Source organism: Sander vitreus, chromosome 22 (genome assembly GCF_031162955.1).
Source record: "Sander vitreus isolate 19-12246 chromosome 22, sanVit1, whole genome shotgun sequence".
NCBI classification, from domain to species: domain Eukaryota; kingdom Metazoa; phylum Chordata; class Actinopteri; order Perciformes; family Percidae; genus Sander; species Sander vitreus.
This window is the reverse complement of record NC_135876.1, coordinates 24624776-24636381: the sequence shown is the minus strand read 5'-3', so window position 1 is coordinate 24636381 and position 11606 is coordinate 24624776. Positions and strand designations below refer to the sequence as shown.

The 11606-nt window shown below is 46.8% G+C and overlaps 1 protein-coding gene across 1 annotated transcript in view; it reads left to right on the top strand.

Annotated features, from left to right (window-relative positions):
• Nucleotides 1-11606, top strand: part of LOC144537020 (sodium channel protein type 2 subunit alpha-like) — a 199668-nt gene that overhangs the window by 90072 nt on the left and 97990 nt on the right. Inside the window, exon 14 of the mRNA XM_078280422.1 lies at nt 7904-8024. Within this exon, the coding sequence (XP_078136548.1) occupies nt 7904-8024 (121 nt within the window). The remainder of the gene's footprint in view (nt 1-7903; nt 8025-11606) is intronic.

The window sequence follows — 11606 nt, the reverse complement described above, 5'->3', positions numbered from 1 at the left end:
AAAGTCTCGGTCTCAACCCCTCAAAGTCTCGGTCTCAACCCTTCAAAGTCTCTGTCTTGTCTCGGTCTCAGCCCCTCAAAGTCTCTGTCTTGTCTCGGTCTCAACCCCTCAAAGTCTCAGTCTTGTCTCGGTCTCAACCCTTCAAAGTCTCTGTCTTGTCTCGGTCTCAACCCCTCAAAGTCTCTGTCTTGTCTCGGTCTCAACCCCTCAAAGTCTCGGTGTCAACCCCTCAAAGTCTCGGTCTCGACCCCTCAAAGTCTCCATCTTGTCTCGGTCTCAACCCCTCAAAGTCTCGGTCTCAACTCCTCAAAGTCTCGGTCTCAACTCCTCAAAGTCTCGGTCTCAACCCCTCAAAGTCTCGGTCTTGTCTCGGTCCCAACCCCTCAAAGTCTCTGTCTTGTCTCGGTCCCAACCCCTCAAAGTCTCGGTCTTGTCTCTGTCTCGACCCCTCAAAGTCTCCATCTTGTCTTGGTCTCAACCCCTCAAAGTCTCGGTCTCAACTCCCTCAAAGTCTCGGTCTCAACCCCTCAAAGTCTCGGTCTCAACCCCTCAAAGTCTCGGTCTCGACCCCTCAAAGTCTCCGTCTCGGCCCCTCAAAGTCTCCGTCTTGTCTCGGTCTCAACCCCTCAAAGTCTCTGTCTTGTCTCGGTCTCGATACGCTCTGGTCTTGGTGATGTCTCGGTTTAGGTGGTCTTGATTCCGACACTGCATCAGACTCTCACGCTGCAAATATTTTATATTTTCTCAGTGTTTTGCACCGAGGCTGTTAACCTCCAGTAAATCAGCTGTGTGCCTGGAAACGCACACTGACACATGCACGCATGCACGCATGCACGCACGCACGGACGAACACACACACACACACACACACACACACACACACACACACACACACACACACACATCCTGTGTTGTGTCCTTTCAGACACAAACAGCAGAGATGATAATCGAATCACCCTCGAACGGCATGACTCAGTGACCAAACACACACAAACAGAGAGTGTGTGTGTGTGTGTGTGTGTGTGTGTGTGTGTGTGTGTGTGTGTGTGTGTGTGTCGGACGTTTTCTCTCAGTGGTTCATGGTGTTTCTCAGGAACGCACACTCGCACATGCGGTTGAGAATTAGTGAAAACCAATCTCCCTCATTGGACAATAAATATCCGTCTGTCTGTCTGTCTGTCACGTGACCAACCGGCGGTCTCCTAATTTCGTAGGATACGCTTTGGTGTGTATGTATTTTCCTACGATATCTTGCGGACCCGTTCACGGGAATGCGTTGAACTGGGAAATTATCTTGCAGTACAGTGTCACTTAAAACTCTGACAGTTTCCGATGCTGAAACTTCCAGAAGAAAGCTGCAGCTGGAGGCCAGACGGATCCGCGTCACCAGGGACTAGATTTATTTTAATACTTGTTTGTCAGTTGTTCTCCCGTCAGACAGTAGGTTAAAGTATCATGAGGACAAACACAGCAGCTCCAGGCCTGAAGGAGTTCCTTTCCTCCACCGGCTGACACCTACACCGTTATATAACCAGAACAAGAAGACGTTAAATAATACTTTACTCTCCCATTTGTACTAAAAAACCACATCAGCTGTCAGGGTCACGATGGAGGTTCAGATCTGTAGACACCAGTGTTGAGCAAGTTAAGGCAGCTACACATCTGGCCAATAATCGGCCGTCTGACAGTCTGGTGAGGTCAGTGACTCGAGTCTGGTCGGTGTGTCCGTGCCGTCGTCCGTTGGAGGAGCTGTCGGCCTTCATTTGGGCCGACCTGACATGCTCAGTCAGAGACAGGGCAGTCGGGACTCACCTGGAAACGGGGAGCGGGATGAGCGTGACTAGAGCCTCTCAAAATCTGACGAAAATCTTTTAAACTGACCTTTGTTGATCTGAAATGAAGACAGATTCAGCAACTGCACGGCCTATTTCTCTCTTCAAATGTTTTCAGAAACACGTTTCGGTGAACTATTTTAGGACAATATGAGATCATATCCTGAATGAGTCGCCATTAATGGCCGGTTGAAAAATCCAAAATCCGGAAGCAGCAGCCAGACCCACGTGACGCGTTCGTCCAATCAGCTGCCGGTTTTCATTTATGGGCGACAATACAGATTAGCGCCACCTGCTGTTATGGAGACGTATTACGTCTCGTCTCCTTGTACTTTTTTGACCAACGCGGGGAGACTGATCAGTCCGACTGCCTTTTCTGCCGACGGTCGGCCGTCTGGTTGGTCTGTGGCCCAACAGGTAGATTAGCTCTCCAAGCTAACGTTAGTCAAAGTGTTGACATATGAAAGCGTCAAACATGCATTTTAGATGAAGGAGATGTTTGCTCAGCAACGTTAAACTGTATGTATGGGACGCAGGAGTTTTCTACCCAGAAGTTATTGTAAACAAACATTGTGAGTGTCTCTTTTGGATATCGGCAATTTGAATCAATTACCTTTACATTTTTGGAGACACTGTGGATGAGTTAAAGGTCCCATGGCATGAAAATTTCCCTTTTTATGAGTTTTTTACCATTAATATGAGTTCCCCCAGCCTGTCTATGGTCCCCCAGTGGCTAGAAATGGTGATAGGTGTAAACCGAGCCCTGGGTATCCTGCTCTGCCTTTGAGAAAATGAAAGCTCAGATGGGCTGATCTGGAATCTTCCCTTTATGACATCATAAGGGGAAAGGTTACCTCCCCTTTCTCTGCTTTGTCCACCCAGAGAATTTGGCCCCCCCATGAGAGAGAGAGAGAGAGATATCCTGGCTTGAAAACGAGCGTAGCAGGACAGTTGGTCAAGGCCTTAGACTTAATTTAGCTTATAGAAACACTTCATCATTCAGTTCATCACAAAAAAGCAAACATAAAAAGCCACAAAAACGGGATATGAACCCAAAAAACCTAATACATGAATATCAACAAACACACACAGACACACACACACACACACACACACACACACACACACACACACACACACACACACACACACACACACACACACACACACACACACACACACACACAGAAATGAGCTCATGGTTAATGAGGGAACCATCATAACACACTCTCCTTTTCCGCCTCTCGCACAAACAAAGCCGGTGTCCCCCTGGGGACAGACACACACGGTTACACAATCCCCCATTGACACACACACACACACACACATACACACACACACACACACACACACACACACACACACACACGCACACACACACACACACACACACACACACACACACACACACACACACACACACGCACGCACGCACACGGTTACACAATCCCCCATCGACACACACACACAAACAGACAGACAGACAGACAGACAGACAGACAGATAGACACGCACACACACCAGGGGCGGACAAAACAGAAACAAAAATATTAAAAAAGCTACAATAACGTTGGGGGGGGGGAATGCCAGAAAAGTTGAAGAAAAAAAATCGGAAAAAACGGAAAATAACAACCAAAATGTTAATAAAAAAAACAACAAATGCGTTGAAAAAAATGACGAAAGAAGCTTAAAAAATGCCCAAAAAAGTTGAAAACCCCCCCCGCTGAAATCTTACCTAGCTCACCACATTGGTCGGCTCTGATCCAAAATATTCAACATCAACACATCTGGAAAAAGGAAAGGGAGGAAAACGTCACAATGAAAAGTAACTGAAGTCGTCAGACAAATGTAGTGGAGTAAAAAGTACAATATTTACCTCTGACATGTAGCGGAGTACACCTAGAAAGTAGCAGAACACGAAAATACACTTGTAATACGTGGAACATATAGATATTTGCTGGACGTTACTAGGGTTGCAAAGGGACGGACATTTTCCCGTAAATCTCCAGAAACTTTCCAGAAACGTTCCAATTTGGAAACTTTCATGGGAATTAATGGAAATTATGAGAATGAATGGGAAATGTTGGGTAATTTATACAAACTCCATCTTATACAAACATAAATATAAACATTTTGTTTGGTAATAAGCAGACAGGCATATACAGTGAATAGAAATGTTGAGTTATTCGTCAGTAGAATATGATATTCTTTCATTGAACAAGAAATAAACACGTAGGTTAATAGCAATGGGTTATGTATTACCCCTACCCCCCCAAAAAAAAAAAAAAAAACTAAATGTTGGCCAGTATGTAGTAGCCTATGCCGATTACTGCGTGCGTGCACGTCACTGACGAATATAGGGAGGACATTTAACTGAAGTTGCATGAAATCAGGTTGTTTTAACCAAGATTATGCTGCAAGATGGGTCTTTTTCAACTACATTTAAGTTCCCTGTTATAGACTAACAGTATTATAACAAGCTATATTAAAAATATTCAGTTTATTCCCATTAATTCCCGTTTATTCCCGTTAATTCCCATGGAAAGTTTCCAACTTTGAAAATTCCCGGAATTTTGCAACCTTAGACGTTACACACACTAATGTGAAAAACAGAAGTACTGGCACTTATTTCTTTCTGCTTCCAGCACTACTGTGGGGAAACATGTCATGTCCTTACAGATGAATGGATGAAAACTCCTGCACAGTTCTGAGCAGTAACGTTGTGCCGTAGCATGCGGACCTTCTCTGCAGGGCTCGTGTGGGAGGTCTTCAGTTTATAGTTTCATGTTTTGACATGAAGTATTTCTGCTTCCTCGTGTCCTTGAAGAACACGAACCTGTCGTCCCGCTGCTCAGCCTGATGGAGAGGCGAGTGGGAGGAGGAGGAGGACACAGAAATGTAACCAAGGCAACCCCCCAGCAGCTAACGGAAGCTGCATTAGTGCACGGCTGGCTGCTGTTAGAGTGTGTGTGTGTGTGTGTGTGTGTGTGTGTGTGTGTGTGTGTGTGTGTGTTTCCCTGTGTTTCCCTGTGTTTGTGTGGTGCTTCCCTCCTTCACACGCAGACAGGATGTAGGTGTTGTGTGGGCGGTGGCCTTCAGGCCCATGCGTCACGTCTCATTGGAGGAGCATTTACCAGGACCTGTTTTGCACTTACACCTGCGCAAATTAGACGCATTATTGTTCATGTCTGAGAGGGCTGAGAGGTCTTAAACCACCCCATGGATCGCCGCCGGCTTCATCTCTATCGGTTAAAGATGTTACAACCTACACAACGTTATTTCAAACTTAAAGCGTCATTAAAAAAAACTTTTTTTTTTAACCTGGACCCTTTTTTTACCCCAATGCGTCGGTGTCTTATTGAATAATGTGAACAAAAATCTTTGAAATGGGTGCCTCATTGGGCGAGACATAGGCGTAATTTACAGGGGGGGTGGTGGGATTACAACCCCCCCAAATATTATAACTGGTCAGTGTCCCCCCCACCCCCTACCCCCATTTCTATTTTTTTTAATTTTTACATAAATAGACATTTGCAACATGAGTTGTTGCAGAAGATTTCTCCAGAATGCAGGAAATTAAGTGTTTGACGCTCAAACGTTTCAAACAAACTGTCAAAGAAATGACAAAAACGCAGATAAAAACTAAACGGCTGCCTATAACTCATCTGGTAGAGCGCGCGCCCCATGTAGGCTCAGTCCTTACCAGCGGCCCGGGTTCAAATCCTGCAGTTTGGACTTCCATCAGCTGTTTAAGTGTAATGACTAATGTTAACTATCATTTTAGTGATCAATAATGAGCCTGTGTCTATGTTATCTCCTTACATATACCTACGCTCTCCGTCTCTGCTAGATTGGGAATGATTGAGATTTCTCTTGGCACAGCTACCAGAAGACTTCCAACTTTCAGACAGGTTGCTCACGTCACATCTACGTCTTCAAGCTCAGTTGGAGGCTGCTCAGTAACGCTCAGCCATCACCGGGAAAGAGCTTCTAATGTCCTTCACTGTTCTCCGTCCAGAGACACAGGATCTGTTGGTCCATTTATATATGTCAATGGTCATCCCCGCGTCTCATACAGAGGGTGACTACAGGTGCAGCTGTCGTGGGCAGGATGAGGAAGAAAGTGTTTTTTGAACATGAAAGCATAGTCCTAGTAACAACACAAAATAGTTCCCCTTTAAGCTCGCCTCCTGGGACGCCAGCCACCTCTCTCACAGCAGCACTCTCTTAATTATGCATAACTGGGTGAGTTATTAAAACATTCACTCCCTGTACAGGAGTCATGAAACTTAGCTTTAGAGACCCAAATCATTTTTCGTACCAGGCTGTGAACATGTTAAACTCTGCTGTGAAGTTGTACATTTTAACATGGCGGTCTATGGGGATTGACTCTCTTTTGGACTCAGCCTCCATAGCGTAGTATTGTAGGGCACCACGAAAAGGTACGTGTAAAGGCTTTAGGCTGCCGTACACGTTATTGTAGGCCCAGTATATTATTATACTGTATATATTAAGTATACTTAATTGTACAAAATGTACAAGGGGTTTCCTGCTCGTCACTCTCTTAGCATTTAGGGTCCTTGGTCTAAAAAAGTCCCCCGTACTAAAGGGCTTCAAAGAGACTAATTAGTATTAGATGTTTTTTTGCAAGATCAACACTCACGCCAAAAACACAGTTGCCACGAGCCGCAAGTGTATTTGTCAAGCAAGGTAGGAAATTAGACGCAGGAAGGACACAGCAAGGCTGGATACTTTACAAAATAAAACATATTTCAAAATAAAACACACAGGTTTATGTCTGTCTTGACTTCTCAGCTGTGTCTAGGGCGAGGTAGGCGATCAGGCACACACAGAGAGAGACAGACAGATACACAGGCAGGCAGACAGATACACAGGCAGACAGACAGATACACAGGCAGACAGACAGAGACACAGGCAGACAGACAGAGACACAGACAGACAGACAGACGGAGACACAGGCAGACAGACAGAGACACAGGCAGACAGACGGAGACACAGGCAGACAGACAGACAGACAGACGGAGACACAGGCAGACAGGCAGACAGACATAGACGCAGGCAGGCAGGCAGATAGACAGAGAGAGACAGCAAGATACACAGGCAGGCAGACAGACAGACAGGCAGACAGACAGATACACAGGCAGACAGACAGAGACACAGGCAGACAGACAGAGACACAGGCAGACAGACAGACGGAGACACAGGCAGGCAGGCAGATAGACAGAGACACAGGCAGGCAGGCAGACAGACAGAGACGCAGGCAGGCAGACAGGCAGGCAGACAGACAGACAGACAGAGACGCAGGCAGGCAGACAGACAGACAGAGACGCAGGCAGACAGACAGACAGACAGAGACGCAGGCAGGCAGGCAGACAGACGGAGACACAGGCAGGCAGGCAGGCAGGTAGACAGAGACGCAGGCAGACAGACAGAAAGAGACACAGGCAGGCAGACAGACAGACAGACAGACACACACGAGGAGAGAGAACTGTAGAGTGGAGAGGATCAGGATCGCTTTGTGACCGGCGCGGAGAAATGCACGTCTGGTATGAACAGCCAGGCGCCCGATCGGGCATGAATCCACGCTTCACGGCGCTTCTCGACGCTTCTCGGCCAGTGTGTTCCTGGCGTCATACTTCTGACACATGAAATTATCCAGCAGTCCTTGACTGAGGCAACACACACACACACACACACAGCGGTGGCACACTGATTTCTCTGATTCATTGAACACCAGTCATCACCTGCTTATCTGTTGCCCTGGTGATGAAAAGTGCACTCACAGACACATACAAGGAAATCACTGCACTGTGTTTGACCCATTTGACCTGACATGAATGGGTGTAACAGATAAGTGGATGATGGCTCATGCTCATGTCTGAACCGAGACCGTGTGTGTTGTCTTTTACTGCCTGTATATCCTCTGTGTGTTGGTTTTTGCACTTCATTATAAAGAACAGAACAAGCTGAACAACCTGTGTGTGTGTGTGTGTGTGTGTGTGTGTGTGTGTGTGTGTGTGTGTGTGTGTGTGTGTGTGTCCCTCTCTCAGGTCCCCACGTCCAGCACGGAGCTCAGTACAATGCTGTTACCTCGCCCGTCGTCCACACAAGACTCGGAGAGGAGGGGGAGGGCGCTCAGCGCCGCCAGCTACCTCACTGACGCCATGGAAGGTGAGGAGCAACAACTGCAACAGTGTTTATAACATGGGAACAAAACTTAAAACATAGGAAATACACGTTTCTGATTGGCTCGCAGGTGGTCAAGGACACTTCAAACGGGCAGTTTGCCATTATCTCTGATATCCGTTGAGAAAATATACATCGATAAACTCGCTCTGAAATCACAGAAAAGAAAATGTGCTCCTGCTAACTGCTAGCCTGGAAATCCAGACCCAAATCCGAAAGATTAAGGGTCTGGCACTGAGTAATGAAAACGGCCCAACTCGAGGGGCGGCACCAAGCAGGCATTTGAAAATCTCACTGCACGCTATTGGATAACACTACGACCAATCACAGCAATACACGGGGTGAGGTAAATATCAAGGGGGTAAGCTTCTCCTCGGACCGCGAACCTCCTATGGCGCCATTTTGATGCTAATAAGCCATCACCCCCCGTTAGCATCCCATTGACTCCCATTTATTTTGGTGCCACTTTGACAGAGAATACCTTTACATCTGAAGCGTTTAAAGACTCTATTTGTCCGTTGTTTATTTCTAAAGAAACACGACAATGTATAAAAGGCTCCATTACCTTGTAGCTCACGTTATGGCTCCGTAGCAGACGTTTTTATAACAATAGGCTAACGATTGGGTCATAACCACGAGACTTCCTGTCTCATAGTAGAGGAGTTACCGTATAGTACAGGAGAAGCTCTCAGGCAGTTTGGACTTCCATTAGCTGTTTAAGTGTAATGACTAATGTTAACTATCATTTTAGTGATCAATAATGAGCCTGTGTCTATGTTATCTCCTTACATATACCTACGCTCTCGCTAGATTTCCCGAATGATTTCTATTCTTCCCAGGCAGCCATTGGTTTAAAGAGGAACTATGCATTTTTTTTAGCTTAATTTACCTTACAGCTTCGGAGTCATTGGAATGGTTATATGACTTTTTTTGAGTTGAATGGTGGTCGTCTCGCTCCCCGCTAGCGCCTGTGAGCGGAAAAAACACTCTTGCAACTTTGGGCAAGCAAGCTGCCGGCCTCAGCGTCAGGAAGTATCGCGTGATATCCATAGAGAGTATATAAGAATGGACCAACAGATCCCGTGTCTCTGGACGGAGACAAGTGAAGGACATTAGAAGCTCTTTCCCGGTGATGGCTGAGCGTTACTGAGCAGCCTCCAACTGAGCTTGAAGACGTAGATGTGACGTGAGCAACCTGTCTGAAAGTTGGAAGTCTTCTGGTAGCTGTGCCAAGAGAAATCTCAATCATTCCCAATCTAGCAGAGACGGAGAGCGTAGGTATATGTAAGGAGATAACATAGACACAGGCTCATTATTGATCACTAAAATGATAGTTAACATTAGTCATTACACTTAAACAGCTAATGGAAGTCCAAACTGCCTGAGAGCTTCTCCTGTACTATACGGTAACTCCTCTACTATGAGACAGGAAGTCTCGTGGTTATGACCCAATCGTTAGCCTATTGTTATAACAACGTCTGCTACGGAGCCATAACGTGAGCTACAAGGTAATGGAGCCTTTTATACATTGTCGTGTTTCTTTAGAAATAAACAACGGACAAATAGAGTCTTTAAACGCTTCAGATGTAAAGGTATTCTCTGTCAAAGTGACGTCAAAATGAATGGGAGTCAATGGGATGCTAACGGGGGGTGATGGCTTATTAGCATCAAAATGGCGCCATAGGAGGTTCGCGGACCGAGGAGAAGCTGACCCCCTTGGTGATATCAGGTATCACGATGTAACAAATTGCTTCACGGCACTGCACACATACAGGAACCGGCTAGCTATAAGAACAAGGTAGTGATGGAGTTTTTCACACTATCATCGTGGCAGAAGAAGCAGAAAGCTAGGAAAGCATTGTCGGAGGAACAGAGGAAGAGGAAACATCAGACTGACCGAGAGAGGAGTCAGACACGAGGAAACATAGGAACTGTAGGGGGGGCTCTGTAGAGAAACCTGTAGGGGAGCTCTATAGAGAAACCTGTAGGGGGGGGCTCTATAGAGAAACCTGTAGGGGAGCTCTGTAGAGAAACCTGTAGGGGGGCTCTATAGAGAAACCTGTAGGGGGAGCTCTATAGAGAAACCTGTAGGGGGGGGCTCTATAGAGAAACCTGTAGGGGAGCTCTGTAGAGAAACCTGTAGGGGGGGAGCTCTATAGAGAAACCTGTAGGGGGGCTCTGTAGAGAAACCTGTAGGGGGGCTCTATAGAGAAACCTGTAGGGGGCTCTGTAGAGAAACCTGTAGGGGGGCTCTGTAGAGAAACCTGTAGGGGAGCTCTGTAGAGAAACCTGTAGGGGGGGCTCTGTAGAGAAACCTGTAGGGGGAGCTCTATAGAGAAACCTGTAGGGGGGGCTCTGTAGAGAAACCTGTAGGGGAGCTCTATAGAGAAACCTGTAGGGGGGGCTCTGTAGAGAAACCTGTAGGGGGGGCTCTATAGAGAAACCTGTAGGGGGAGCTCTGTAGAGAAACCTGTAGGGGGGGCTCTGTAGAGAAACCTGTAGGGGAGCTCTATAGAGAAACCTGTAGGGGGGGCCCTGTAGAGAAACCTGTAGGGGGGGCTCTATAGAGAAACCTGTAGGGGGGGCTCTGTAGAGAAACCTGTAGGGGGAGCTCTATAGAGAAACCTGTAGGGGGGCTCTGTAGAGAAACCTGTAGGGGGAGCTCTGTAGAGAAACCTGTAGGGGGAGCTCTGTAGAGAAACCTGTAGGGGGAGCTCTATAGAGAAACCTGTAGGGGGGGCTCTATAGAGAAACCTGTAGGGGGGGCTCTGTAGAGAAACCTGTAGGGGGGGCTCTGTAGAGAAACCTGTAGGGGAGCTCTATAGAGAAACCTGTAGGGGGGGCTCTATAGAGAAACCTGTAGGGGGGGCTCTATAGAGAAACCTGTAGGGGGGGCTCTATAGAGAAACCTGTAGGGGAGCTCTGTAGAGAAACCTGTAGGGGGAGCTCTATAGAGAAACCCTGTAGGGGGGCTCTATAGAGAAACCTGTAGGGGAGCTCTATAGAGAAACCTGTAGGGGGGCTCTATAGAGAAACCTGTAGGGGGGGTCTATAGAGAAACCTGTAGGGGGGGCTCTATAGAGAAACCTGTAGGGGAGCTCTGTAGAGAAACCTGTAGGGGAGCTCTATAGAGAAACCTGTAGGGGAGCTCTATAGAGAAACCTGTAGGGGGGGCTCTATAGAGAAACCTGTAGGGGAGCTCTATAGAGAAAACAGCGAGAAGTCAGCGAAGAAATGGCCAAAACTGCATAGCGTCTCCATCTTCTTTCCATCAAACTGAAGTTGCCCAAACCTAGAAGCTGCTAACAAAATGCTACCTGGCTTTAGTTTTGGTTAGTGAGTTCAAAGGCATTTTGCATTTAGGCTACTCCCTTATCCCCCATTCACGTTTTGTGTGTTTTTTTTAACGGTGCGTTAGTACGTCACGTGACCTGACTTTTTTACCTCAGAGTGTGTTTTTCACTTTTTTGGGTGGTTGCTTGTGTGTGATTGTGTAACCATGTTTTTGACAAAATTTTGCGTCTGAGTGAGTCTGTCAACACTTTTGTGTGTGCGTTTCCAGACTGT